The sequence below is a fragment of the Perna viridis genome, chromosome 10 (assembly GCF_037379345.1).
Source record: "Perna viridis isolate PV_CMFRI_1.1 ecotype Kerala chromosome 10, ASM3737934v1, whole genome shotgun sequence".
In the NCBI taxonomy this organism is placed as follows: domain Eukaryota; kingdom Metazoa; phylum Mollusca; class Bivalvia; order Mytilida; family Mytilidae; genus Perna; species Perna viridis.
In genome coordinates, this window is record NC_142454.1 from 28,077,929 (window position 1) to 28,093,252 (window position 15,324).

General features: G+C 31.6%; 1 protein-coding gene across 1 annotated transcript in view; it reads right to left on the reverse strand.

Moving 5' to 3' along the window:
* Positions 1 to 9,750: 9,750 nt before the first annotated feature.
* LOC148605237 (uncharacterized) overlaps positions 9,751 to 15,324 on the reverse strand; it is a 40,500-nt gene continuing 34,926 nt past the window's right edge. The window contains exons 20-27 of the mRNA XM_088548003.1: positions 15,075 to 15,224; positions 14,139 to 14,238; positions 13,820 to 13,893; positions 12,725 to 12,856; positions 12,041 to 12,163; positions 11,399 to 11,550; positions 10,683 to 10,818; positions 9,751 to 10,120 (exon numbers count right to left, since the gene is read on the reverse strand). Coding sequence (XP_088404129.1) covers positions 10,046 to 10,120; positions 10,683 to 10,818; positions 11,399 to 11,550; positions 12,041 to 12,163; positions 12,725 to 12,856; positions 13,820 to 13,893; positions 14,139 to 14,238; positions 15,075 to 15,224 — 942 coding nt within the window. The 3' untranslated portion in view covers positions 9,751 to 10,045. The remainder of the gene's footprint in view (positions 10,121 to 10,682; positions 10,819 to 11,398; positions 11,551 to 12,040; positions 12,164 to 12,724; positions 12,857 to 13,819; positions 13,894 to 14,138; positions 14,239 to 15,074; positions 15,225 to 15,324) is intronic.

Genomic DNA, 15,324 nt, shown 5'->3' on the forward strand with positions numbered 1-15,324 from the left:
GGGGACACATTGACATAAAATAAAATATAATGTACATACAATTGTTTAATATACCACGTAGAATCGACTATGTAATATATTATCTAACATTATGAATTGTTTATTTTATTAACAGTATAAACTCAATTCAAAGATAGAACAGTGTGCTAAATATTCACATTCTGTAATTTACTCCTCTCGTACAATATTAAAGTTGTCTTCAAATATTGTAACTGTAAATAAATTTCATTTTTCATGTCCACTTTCTTGTACCCTGAGATGAAGGGTTTTCCTGTTAAAGGGACCCAGATTCGTTTTCACTCTGGTTGTATAAGTAAATAGCTGCACTAAGTGCAAAATTACCCTCACATTCTGGTTGTGTTACATTCCAATGACCTTTAATCGAGTGATGTGCATCCACCGTACACATTATAGCTGAAGGACCTTTGATTTTGTATCCTTTCGTACATCTAAATGTCACCACTGAGCCGTACTGACACCCTGTCAGAATTGATGGTTCAGTCAATAGATAAGATCCGACCAAGACTGGATATAGGGTAGCTTGAAAAGTTGAAAAGATGTGCTATACTATTAAATTCTACCTCTATCGGAATTTTACAGTGTGATTTTCTCTGTTTATATCCGTTCTCCATAAACATTTAATTAAAATTATAAAAGGGAAAATTAGCTTTCTGATAAGCATCTAATATACTTGATTTATAGTGGTCAAAACTAAACTGTTTTTACAGCAGCATTTGTATCAATATTCCTAAAATTGTTTTGTCTTATCATTATTTATCAATTCATCAGATATATATAGTTCATATCGTCGTAAACTTACTTCTGATGTCACCTACAAAAGAAACGTTAACTCAGTTAAAACTTCCCTTAATGCAATTTTACTAAAAAAAGTTTTAGTTTTAGTATGCCGAATTTGATGATAATTCTTTCATATTACTTTACGAATTGCGTCATATGTTATTTATCGAATTCAGTGATACATGCATACAGCATACTTAATGCATAGTAATTTTAAAAATGCATATAAATTATGTTAAAACAATTTTTTTTTCATTCATAATAAAATGCACATTAAAATCGAATGCTTCTGTTGAAAACAAAAATAAGTTGAAACAGGACATTGAAATGTTAAAAATCGACAAATCAACAAACATCATTACAATATCGAGAATACTCTAATATGGATATTTTGAGTAGGACAAGATAAAGAGATGTGGTATTGGTGACATTGGTAGATAAAAATTTCACAACGACAATAATGGAGGGAAAAAAATATAATTATATTTCAACATTACAATACCTATGATTAATACATCGTAGGTCCATTCGTAAATTTATCGGAATTACTTACTACATAATGAAACATTACAACTCTCAAATCGTTTTTCTTTACTGTTTATGTAGCACCATGGTGTAGTTTCCGTGTCACCAGGTGGTGTCCTGCAGTAGTTTAATGTCTCGTTATGATAACTTTGTTGGGGTCCGCCAGCTGGAAGTTTGGAGGCCATGTTCCACTTCCGACAATGGTTTCGGGAAATAGTTACATTTAGAGTTACATTGTAATTTGTGTCATTTATGTTTTTTTTGCAATCTTGATTTATGAATATAACAATCGTAAAATAGTTAATAATGAAACATTCAGAAAATTGTACCTGATTAAATTAACAAATGCCATTTGGAAAATAATATATATGTACTTGAAGGTGCTCTTAATCAAAATAAATTGAGGTTGAATAATATAATATACATACTACAAATTGGAACAAAACACCGTTCCCACCTACGAGGATGATAAACATAGCACCAGGGTCCTTCGGGGGAGTCGACGTCATCCCTTGGTGCACGACAATAGTTCATTATTCCATATTGAGCATAGTTGGTATTTTTTCCACATCTTACATGTTTTACCAGTGACAGTAGTATTTCTTGTTCCATTGTACGTTCATTTCCAGTTATTTGGATATGATTATACACAATCATCCCTTCCTGTAACAAATAAAAGCCTAGACAATAAACAAACGCAAAGTATCCACTGCATTTTTTATTTCATATTTATAAGCCTTCAGAAATAAGATATTTTCTGACGATCAAAGAGGTGTGCCCTTATAAATCAAAATCTGTAATATTCGTAAACATGTTAGTTCACAATGCAATTATCAAGTGAAGTTAAAAAATGAATTTATACATCTTAACAAATATATAGGGACTTTTGAACATTGACAATTTACCGAAATGAATACTCAATCAATAATAAGTACTATATATTTAATACGATTTAATTGTTTAATTTAATGAAAAAAATGTGTAGGTATAAGAACACGTCATATTTCTGTTCTAGAAATTAGGAAACATCACCTATGCGTATTAAATTTAATGAAAACCAGTTTTGTCACTTATGTTAGTAAGTGCTTAAATGCTGGCCGGTATTTGATGAATGACAATGTTCTTTGTCCGTCAGTTATTAACAAAAAATCAAACAAACACGATGTCTATATATTCGAGAGCTAACGAATCGTGACATTTTCTATTACATGTCATTGAAACTGTTTGTTGGTAAAAGTATTAGCCTTAACATTTATGGCTGAGAACCAACCACGCTAACCCTTACGGTGCACCTGGTTCATGCACCCAGTTTTTATTGGAGTCCGAGTTGCTCATTTATTATTATTACTGTGTATGTACTGTTTTAGTTACTTTATTTCTTTTGTTGTGTATGTCTGTTTTTCCTGTCTGGTTTACATTGTTTTGATTACCGCTAGAAGCTTGGTTCCCTTGATTACTCTAATAAAACATATTTTTTATTAACATAAATTCTGTGCTCTATGTCTCATACGGACGCCGCTATGTTGAACCTTATTTTTGTGCCATTTTCCAAGGAAATAAATACGAATAACAAGTACAATTGGACGAGGATTACAGACATCTGTTTTCAGATTCATTAAGGAATGTAATTTATGTATAAACAAGTTATACAAAATTATACAAAAATTACCTTGCATTAACACGTAAACGGTTCACAATAAATCGTCCGGACTAGTCGATAGTAAGGGTCTCATTAAAAAAAAACTGATTTCACAATATAACCTGGATTGCTCAAAGAGAAAAATTGTTCCGGATAACCTGTTAAAACCAAATTAAAAAGATAGACGGAATGAATTCCCGAATAATTTGTAGCTGTTCAATTTAGTCCGTACTAGAAAAAAATCAGCATTAGACTAAACTTAACATAAGTATATTTTATCTCTGTCAGGTTAGTTAGACTCTTAAGGGTGATTCGAAAAAACAGTTTTGGGTATAGAGTCAGTGGCATTAGAAATTAAACATCTATGCATAAAGGGGCATAAAAGAAAACAAATTCCAAATAAAAACATCCCAACTTTATTTTTAATACATAACATATGCACTTTTTCCCTGATTTGAAAGCGGGATATACGTAGTTATCCGTTCTTCTGTTACCCTGTCATAGGTTCTCCTAACAATTTACTCTACCATTTCTTATCTCAGCCACTCTATATTGATTAGTAGAATATTCCATCACCAAAATATCAAAAATTGCATTTTTCGTAATTATAGAAATAACAAAAGTTACATAAGAAACATCATATGTACTATGAAGAACATAATGAAAATCCTTCGACGTTTTTGAAATTATTGTTGGATAAAGATTTTACCACTCTCGGTAAACGCTTTGTAAGCATACAAAATTGTGACAACTTAAGGTAGCGACAAATTAATGTTTTCACACCAAGGTTTCGCGCACCACGGTTTAATATATCAACACCTATAACACATGTAAACCAGTTTGGCTAGACTACACATATCACTAAAACCTATTAAAGTTATTATTTATGACATTCTGTCTTACATTTCTAGTATTACTGACCATTTATAGTTTAGGTTTCATGTTCAAGGACATTTGAGAGAAGAAGTTGAAAGGTGTTTTTGAAACAAGATAGGAAGTTTCGGAGTTTAAATTATATGGTGTAAACCGCAATTTTATTTTATTTATTTATTTATTTTTATTATTATTATTATTTTGTTGTTGATTTTTTAAAGAAATTAAATCTAACATTCAAATCAAATTCACATATTATACCGAAAAATAACACATATTACAAATGTGTGGTTGCCAAAGGATAATTTGGTCGAGTTGACAGAGTCAATTGGTTTATTTGTGGTAAATGAAGGCAATCAATTGACTGTGATTTATCATTGATACAAGCGGCGCGCCGGATGTTTAATAGCGTTGTTATCGGTTCTTCTGGTTCATACTTCTAGTTGTATTTGTCTCTGGGTTTTTCAAAGACATACAAACATGACGTTGTTGTGTAAATTCCTTTGGTCAAGTTCCGATGAACATAGTGTGTTCGCCTATGGTTTTGGGATAGTCTTTGTCCACCGACTATGTATATCCTACTCCTATTTCAAATCATTGTCCCATCACTTCTAATTTTGTATATAGAAAACGTTTAAAACGTGTATATCTTATGATGGAAGAACTCATTCCTTGCTTTATACTTCTGGTACTTTTTTCATGTAACACCGATCAACAAGTATTCCATCATTATCAGGTTCGGACACATTGCAGTAATTTAATAATAACGATGTAACAACTTCATCATTATCATCCATAAGGTTATGGAAATTTTATCTGATGTTAATTCAATTTTTAATCATAATCAAAGTTAATTAGCTTATATGAGTACACAGAAAATGAAACCTTTAATAAATTCTCCCCGTTTTACAAAAGAGATGCACAGGGAAATGTCGTGACTCTTGATGCTTTAATGGAGTAAGAAAAATAATCTATAAAATGCGTCTATTTTTTTAGGTTATTCAACAACACCTGACAGTTTACGCATAATAAAAACGCAAACATATAACTACATGTAACAATAGAGTACATTGAACCTCAGTTTTAAACAATTTTTGTTTATCCGCGTCTTACTTTTGTAAACAAATTTCAATAAGATGGGCCGTTGACCCTATACATTTAAGGGATTCATATTTTTCTGATTTTGAATGTCCTCAACTCAAACAAACCAATAGGTATTCGTTTAAATTCAAATGATATCAAATGTTTTACTTCGGAGAAGAACAAAGACGAAAACAGATATAATACGAAAAAAAAACTATTTGACGGGCTAGTATTTAGTTAATGGGTAGAGCGAGAATTATCTTTGGGCCTAATCTATATTTAATTCGTCAAATGTGAAAGAAAATCTAATCGGTTACAATGTATGACTTATTAAGCAATAACAATATATTGATAGAAAGAAGCAAAGTCAAAATAATATCAGTCAGGGAACAGAATTGTTAGAACAAGTATAATGCAATAATTTATACTCATCGTTTATAACCGACCAAGTCGTAAGGTTGATTGTATATTTGCTAACAGAGATACTATGTGTATGTAACTAGGTGTAAAATTTCCATTTTTTTTTTGTAAATGATGAATATAAGATAAAAGTAATTAAATGGTTGAGAAATATTTTCGCACATGTTTTATTGTGAAAATGTTATTGTAAAATTTATAGATACAGGTACATGTAGGTTGAAAAGAAATATAATTGCATTTTGTAACAGTTGTGTCCTTTTAATGTGGAGTGGGGTTTGTAACATATAAGACATTTAAACACTTTTTTCCCTTTTAACCAATTTGTTCAATTGTTGGCAGAGGTTGAACAAAGCATTGAAAAAAGATATTGAAACATAGCCACATGACGAAAAGGTGTGGACGAAAAAAACCGGCGAACGGTCCAGACGGGAGAAAGGACTGACACTATCATCGCTCACAACATCCCGTCAGCACCTGTGTATAAAAATTGAGTGTTCATATCAAAACTCATGCGTTATGCCAGTGCTTGCCGAAACAATGCAGACGTTTTGTATCGCAATAGAAATCTAAATAAAATAAAAAAGGGTTATGTTGCTATAAGATTAAATGCATCACTACTTAATATATATATATATTTATATGGTAGTTAAATGGTCGTCATCATGAACGCGTGAATTGTTATGGTGTATCCATCTGCACCATGCAAACTGATTTATTCAACGTGTCGTAGTTTTCCTTTCCTCTGTTGTCTACCCCGGACTTGACTTTTTTATCAGCAACTCGGTGGGTTTTCTAGAAAAGCAGAGGACGCTTACCCTACTGGTGCACCTGATCGATGTTCCAAGTTTTCTCAATGGAGTGCGAGTTGCTCATTTGCTTTTCCTACTTTATATGTATGATTATAGTTACTTCATGTTTTTTGTTGTGTATGTCTGTTTTCCATGTCTGGTCTGTGTCCATGAATTACATTTTTTATTACCGCTATATCTTTGGTTCCCTTTAAGTATATTGATCGCTGAAAAGTTTTAGTAGTGCTAAATACAAATGTTGTAAAATTTAAATAGTACCGTACCTTGAATTGCAGTTAGCATTCCAATATTAAATATGAATAAAACAAAAAAGTTTTAGCATTTTTACCACATAGAGACAGTACGGGTATGGATATTGCCATAGACAGAAGTAAGATGCTTCACTTTTTTGTGTTGTTATAGATGATACCAAATTATATAATCCTTAGTCACATTCTATATATAGATGTCTGCCGATTGTTCTATTTGTGACTTCTATGATGTTAATTTCTTGGTATTTTCTTAAAAACGTCCTTGTTAAATTTCCGGGCTATTACCGATACATGTGCAATCAAGATCACGCCCATTTTGATATCGGTCATACAAAGCGTGTTATTTAAACCAACGGCAGTATATTTGATGGAAGCATTTACAGAATATATGGTTATATTCATTTTAAAATTTCTCCTTTAATCGTGGATCCCAAGATCTTTGTGTGAGGAATAGGGGAATTTATTGATCAAACACAGTTATTTAATATTCAAATAACTGTTTCAAATTTGACATGTAGCATTTGATTTTTTTTGTATACAAATTAGTGTATGGTATATGTGAAAGTACATATATCAGGTTAGATAACATAACATGAAAATTAATAACGTGAATATTTATTCCGATCCACCATTTTTTATCTATTATTCGAAATGAAATTGTTTTAACCTTCAGTTTTTCCCCCAGATATGTGTTTCGAAATATTTACATTTAATTTTAAAGGCGTCCATAATAAATGTTTAGGTTGTTCACAAAGAAATTTACATAATATATTATGCAATCGGTAAAGACTTATGTTTTACTTCTCATTTTACAGTTTCAGTTCCTGAAATGTAAAAGTTCCATGAATGAAAAAGACATCCGACGTTATTGTTGATTGAAATTAAGATGAAACGACCGTCTCTGTGCTTTTACCCCTAATTCACTGAATGTCACTTGTCACTGCTAGCGTTAGAAAGATTGAAAAATCATTCATCTCTTACGATTTATTTATAGTTCACACTTACAAAGCAGATAACCCAGATAAACCAAAGCCTAATTATGGCTAATGAACATTTACATGCACTTTAATGAAACATTTTTGATTGCTTGGATGCCAAGCGTTCCAGAAAGCTTCTTGACATTTGAACGAGCATTTACATTCTAAATAATGCCATCTTAAGACAAAATATCCCCTATAAAACGTAATATAATTTATGGTTTATCTTCTACATTAAAAAAAATCAAATCTTTACTGAAAAAAAACCTGGTGTCATGTGTGAGAGTCAAGCTTATATTCTAATCGTCTTTCGATCAAATTTTGTAGACACAAAAGACTAACATACCGTCTTTTATGAAATCAGTAAATATAGAAACAGCCTAAAAATGCCAATAACAAATTTAAATATTGTATTTAAAAAAACATGTGAAAACTCTGAGAGTACGATCTGCGATAATTTGTTTTCCTTAGCATTTTCATGTATTTTTGGAATATAAAAGCGAATGTTTATTTACCAAAATTTCAACTGTCCTGCAAGGAATATTCATAAGATCAAGGGGAAAATCAAGGGAACTATGATTTCAACCGTAATAATGAGACTGTCATTGAAAGATAATAATTACACGTAGAAAACACAAACACACACACACATGCACACACAGTAAATGAAATAACCAAATTTTAACGTACACAGGGACAACAATAAACAAAATGGACAAGATGGACCGATAGGATAAGCGACCACTGCATTTTTTAGAATTGCAAGTTTCAATCAAGTAACAATACCTTATGTGAGAACATACAACATGACAAAGGACACCCAAATTAAATGTAAAATGGTTCAATACGGTTTACAACATTTGCTTTGTTTTGCTCTTCTGAAAATATCTATACGATTCCACATTGATTCCAAAGATTCCGGCTGAATTTGCTCCCCCCTTATTTTAACGTTAAGTTGTTATCATTATTGCAGAACTACATTTTGTAAACAGACAATTATGTTAACATTCTCATGATCAAATCAGCTATAAAGTCAGCCTCATAAGAGTGACGAAATAGGTCAGCAAGTAAAGGAGCACAATTTGTTCCCATTGGAATGCCAACCGTTTTAAATATGTTGTCGATTAAAAATTCCAGCATTTTGTAAACATCTTCCTCTGTATATTTGGAAGATGATTTGGAAATATTACTTACAAAGTATGGGGAATCTAGAACTATATACATGTATTTGTGTCTAGATGTACCATCTAAAGCAGAGGACGCTTATCCTCTCGGTGCACCTTGTCCATGTTCCCAGTTTTTAGGAGTTGCTCATTTGTTTTTGTTACTTTGTATGTATGATTTTAGTTTCTTTATGTTCTTTGTTGTGTATATCTGTTTTCCATGTCTGGTCTTTTTCCCTTGATTACATTCATTTATTTACCGCTATTACATTGGTGACCTTGATTACTCTGGCCCGTCAATTGAGTTAGGTATGTTTTCCAATAGGTAACGATTTAACCTGATATTTTATGACGATTTCACGCAAGGGCAAAGGTGTCATCGAAAAAAAAGTTCTTCCTGATGTTAACGTAAGAGAGTTCGATTGCTGTGGAGATGCTTTTCTAATTAAGGTGTTTAAAGTGGAAATAATGTCAACAGAAGAACTTAGCTTTATATCAACAATTGGTAACCTAGGTTGACAGTGCTACATTGCAGAGATTCTTAAAGCTTTACTTGTGCCATTTCTGCATTAAATCAGACCTCATACAATTTTCCGAGGACAACACGGAGACCGCATTGTGAGTGATTTTTTTAGGGTAAACACAATAATATGAATTTAATCACTTGATAATTCATCAAATTTAATTTATAGACCCTATCGTACATTTGAGGTCTATTCCTTAAGCAACGTAGATCATTATGACATTGAAAAGGCATTCCAAATAACATATTGTCTATGAATTTACATTTTATTTGTATCAATTTGTTAAAAATTTATACCAGAATTTTTTTGGAGAACAATATTATATCACGTTCATAATGGCAGCATTGTATGGACAATGAAGAAAAATCTTTTTTCCAGCCAAGATCTAAAATGTTTATATCTCAAACACCAACCAACCTGACCACACTAACCCATTGTGTTTATTTCGTTATACCATGAAAGATTTTAAAAGACTTCACAACCCTTTTCAGTTCTTTTTATTCTTAGATATATCTGCGAACATCCTTAGCAGTTGAAAATATTCTTATACCATATCATATTGTTAGAAAGACTCTGACTGTATATACTTTTTTTTATAAATGAGTGTTTTTCACATGGGTTATGTCATGATGAATTTTGCAGATATGCTATCAAATGCGGTCTAGTTTTATCAATAAAGCACAACAAGCATGTATTATGCCTTTATTTATACCATACTCACACTTTAAAACAAAATTATATATTCAAATCGGTATTTACATGAGCGTCAATGATTGGACAGATACATTAAAACCCAAGTACATGGCGTGAATGTGAACACAGGAAATAAAACTTCAATATATTATGATATAAGCTAACATTAAAAAACACAAATTAAGCCTACTGGTTGATATGTTAATTGCAAGTTGTCAAAATATAAAATGATAAGCTAATATAAGTTAAATACACACTTTATATACTTCATTGATTGTTATTACAAACTGCTAAATGAAGTTGGCGTATGTCTCGAACTGTTTCAAGTATTCAATGACAGCTTCGTACAGGAAACGGTATTGCTCCTACAGAGGAAAGAATGTAATTTAGACATGTTTGTCGTCTTATGATCTTAACATAAAATTACAAATAATTTTGTACTTTTTTTCTGTCTTCATCCGCATACTTTTGTAGTTTGTTTTTGCTTTTAGATACCAATGATTGCTTATTACGCATAACAATTATGAGTTCTTCAGTTTACTCTTTTGGCCTCAAAATCATTCGTATATAAGCTAGGATACTTTAAAATTGTAATAAAGTTGATAGGGGATTGGGTTATGAACTAGAAATTACTTTAGCCCAGTTTCTATTTTTTTCATGAAGCAATGATATACGGTTATGTATACTTCGAATATGCTATAGTTATACATGTAACAGTACGCATTTATGTGTTCTTTACTTGATTATATTTAAATGATGTTATCTAAATTCCTCTATTTTCACGTTTGAATGACTAATATGGTTGGTTTGATGGACGTGTGTTTGTACTCGCTGCACATGAATTGTTTTGCATAATCAAGAATGTGTTGTTCCCAATCGATTAGCTGAAGATTATAATACGTGTGTATAAGTTTTCTATTCACTGACATAATTAGATATAATTTGGGGTCTTCTATTCCTCATCTGTTTGATGGTGTGTTGTATGTCAACATCCTGTTCTATCCTCATTTTTTCTATAACAGTTGACATTACACAATACAGACCACTCTTGTCACACCCATTTCTGAAATATTTAGAAGGGTAATAATACAAACTACTTATTAAGAAATCTACTTTATTTATAGATGACAAAAGACTAGGTCGACAAAGGCGATACACAATGTGAATAGTCATTAAAGATTTTAATTGTTTTGGGGAAAAGTATCCTCAACCAGGTCATCCCATGCATCTCGTTTCCTGACAATCGTAGATGTGCATTGTGTACCGGTTCTTGCCCAATGAAACATGATTGCATTGAACTTTAAACCACTTGTTTGTTCTATTTTGCAGCATATGGAGAAAAAATCTCCGCGTGTATTCGTTGGCTCAAAGTTAGAACCATAACAAAGATTGCTTTTCGATAAATACAGTTGTACAAAATTCAACAACCCTAAAACGCAAAAGGCCATTCTTTGCTTTGCACATGGTAGAACAAATTGGTTTTATATCTTTTGTTATTTTTATCTAAAATATACTGAAACTTATAACCTTTATTTTCATATTTTTATATGTACATTCCCCCTTTTATAAGAAAATTAGATATGCTGTATTAATTTAAAATCAAAAGAAAGTTTAAAATATACATTAGATTTGTGTTTACTTACAGGCAATGGACGAGAAGAGGACCTTCCCCGCTTTCCCTTCCACGTGCATCTTCTATGCCAGTGATAAAAGAGAAAAAATCTTCGACGTTATCCGGTATGGTTTTATCGTCAGTCCAGAAGATTTGCTGGAAAATTGTCACTCTCTTTTGTTCCTAGAAAACGTGTTCAAAATTTAAATTAATAAGATATGTGTGTTATTGTTCAGTTTTTCAAGCAATGCGAACAATTAAATACTGAACATGTGTGCATTTATTGTTGGTGTTCCATACGCTATTATGCACATATTAAATAATTTACTCCCAATCAGTTACTCTCAGAAGTATTCTGTAGATGCAATTTATAATGTCAGCAATTCTAGAAATGCTTCAGAGCAATATTGAGTATCGCTTTCTGTAAATATATAGTTTGCAAAAATTAAAATATCCCGAATTGTTTATTCAAGGTATATCATATATAATACTTTCAGTAGATAAATTATTCTTATATTTTTCAGAGATGACGACCCTAAACGAACATACTATAAATTTCAAGAAACAAAATATAGGTCACCAAACTTTATTTTGGGCCAACTGAGCCAAAATATAGAGATTTTGTACAACTTATTATCTAGATTTTGCATAAAATTTTCTCTGTTTTGCTTACATGATTGGACGATAAAGAAAGTTCCATCACTACATAATGTTTCTTCCGGACTAGCTTCTTTTGTTTGATTTTAAACGGTCCTAAACTTAAATTTTCATCTTTTTGTTTAGGCCAGTACACATCCTGTAAAATAATATAAAACATAATCTCATCTTCGATAGCATTACATCTCATTACATTCTTAAAATGCAAGACAGGCCGGTTGGACATTCATTTGCAAGTACAAACAATTTTTTCCTGCAAACACAGATACATTTGTTATTAAAACGCATAGCTTCATATAAAAAAAAACTTCTTCATTGGAGGTTCAGTCCTAATATGTTTAGTTTTCTCTTTGTAATATTAACTAGAAGTTTATATTAGATACTTAAGTAGACAGCCGTTACCACATGGAAGACGCCGTCTCTGTATACAAATATTGGTAACAAATATCGAAGTGTAAGTAATAGGATACTTCAAATATGTCAATTTGCTGAGTGAGAAAACAGGAAACAAAGGTTGTTTACGTACACAATGCAGCAAAAAAAATGTATAGATAACAGATAAAAACTAGAAAAGGAAAACAAGCCGTTATACAAAAAACTAAAGCACGAACAATATAAACTTCTACCAGAAAGCGGTACTAAATAACATATATATATATATATATATATATTTATACATTAACCCTTCATCGGTATTTACCTTTTGTTCATATTCAGTATTGAGCATGACGATAACTGAAATTTCATAGTCATAAACCAGCCTCCAGAAATCTATCAATGTGTTTTCCATCGGCATCTGGGTCACAACAAACGCTCGGCTGCTTTTGTAGCCCTAAAATATTTTATTGAAAACGAATTGCTTTAGAGGTATAAAATCTTGAAACACTAAACAATTCGACTATATGGAACACATCATATCCGTCGATTTGCCATTGTTTCAGTTAAGAGTTGAAATATCGTATTAATTTGATTATTGTCGTCTTTGATATGTTTTTGCATTGGCATTTGCGACATTGATGGACAGATGTGATGACCTACATCATGTGGGGTGACGTATTTCAATGATATCATATTCAATAGACCTGATGAATCCCAGGCACTGGCTTAATATTTCTCTTGTTTTGTCCATGTGCATTTTCTTTTGGTTATCATAAGAGCTTTGGGATTAGATAATTACTCGTGTCACTTACTTGGAATTTTTCGGTTGTTTTGTTCAATTGAAGATGAATTTTCATTTGTAAATGCGTACAGATTCATTTAATTTGGTAAAATACCATTAGAATAATCGGACAAAATCATACATAGTAGAATAATTTTTATTTACATTAATGCATATGCAATAACTTAGAAACCCTTGATTCTGCTTATTTATTTTCAATATAGTGACACATTTGGATAATTCCTAATGTCATTTGATCAGGAGCTTCATGAAGATATTTATTCCAAATAAGATAATCTGATATATAAATACGTTATATACTGAATATTACAGGCTAAAATTTGTTTGATATGCCGTATCAAATCTCAACCGTCGGTCTGTCGTTTCAAACCGATACTCCTATTCAAATCCAAGGGCCACATGTCATGTTTTTTAAAGTTTAAATATACTTCAAGTGTGTTCCTAGGTATGCAATATGGATATATGGTATATGATATAGATCCAGGTGTTTGATTTTTGTAAATGTTATGCTATATAGAAGAAACAATATAGTGTTTACAACACTTGTAATGTATATACAAAAAAAGTAAAATTTAATGTTAAAATTCTATATACATGTATTAAAGTACACCATACCGGCAGGAAAACAGCGTTGATGTACTCATTGTGACCTTCAACCGTTGATATCAAACGTGGCATTTCTGATTCCACTACAAAAGAATATATACATGTATTGTAGTAGCTCAAATTAAACTTTGTTTTCGTTTACTGAAACAATTGTTTGTATCTTAAAGATGCAACGTTTTAATTCAGCACAGGTTTAAAACCGAGCAAATGTAATTGAAAACATGGTTGATGGGATTGATTTTGATACACCTTACAATAAAAGAATAAATGACAATTGTTGACAAAAAAACAAAGCATTCTATCAGAGTCAACGAGATTTGTTTCCTACCTGGGATGATATTACTGTATCTATTCTTTTTCCTGTTTTCGGGGTTCTTTCCTTTCTTGAAATCATCTTCGTCATGGTTCGTCGACAGTGATGTAAAAAGCTGAAGAATTATAACAAAGAAAAAGGTATAAGAAATAAAATGCACATCAAATATTGTACGCCAGTATTTTTTTATTTATTTATTTTTTTTTTTTTTTTGCATTGAGACCACATTCATAATGCTTTTAGCTACATCATTCATCGGTTCAATAAAGTATAAGAAACAAGGGTAAAAGAGTAAATAACAATACATGCATATAAAGTTATATAATCGCTGTCTATACGGTTATAGACAATGGCACAATACCTCTTTTATTGGAATATACTGTAAATAACTAATCGTAATAATATGTAGGCTGGAGGTTAGGCACGTTATAAAACTTAGCTTTAACCCATCATTCTCACCAGGAATTCTCCTGCAAAGGCAATGTCATTTCTGTTGTTTCTGATTTTCTGGACTTAACCTTGATGTTTGCATTTGTTGTGTTGACTTTTCCATGACTATTACATTGAGTTTATCAGGCCGATTTTTTTTTAAAATTACTCTTCATTTCCATCATAGCAACATCAACATTTCCAAAAAAATAAGTGTTACCTTGTACTTGATGTGTGTATATTTCGATTTCAAATGAACAATTCAATATCAAGGATAATCAAGTGAGCCAAGATTATAGCGAAAATCAAAATAATGTTATCCAGGGACGAAGACCAGACACGGAAAACAGACACACAGCAAAGATTATAAAATTACCAAAATAATACACGCAAAGTAACAAAAGTAAATCAGCAACTCGGACTCCCCTGACAAATGGAAGCATGAATCAGGTGCACCGGTAGAGTAAGCGTCCTCTGCTTGTCTATAAATACCCACCGAGTTGAAAACACTAGAATACTTACATCATATTCAACGTGTAACTTATGTTTTTTCTTAGTAGAATCAAACTTCATCAGATCCTTGTAAACGTCTGGGAAATCGTTGGTAGGGGTCCCAGTGTAAGGACACACCAGTGCTTCTAAGACAGAATCGTGAAGGAATACGTACTGGCGCTAATATGACAAAATTGAATTCGTAAGACAAAAAAAGCCCGTTGCCAATTACTGCGGAACGGTCATTTTTATTTTCATTGGAATTTAGTAAATACACCTA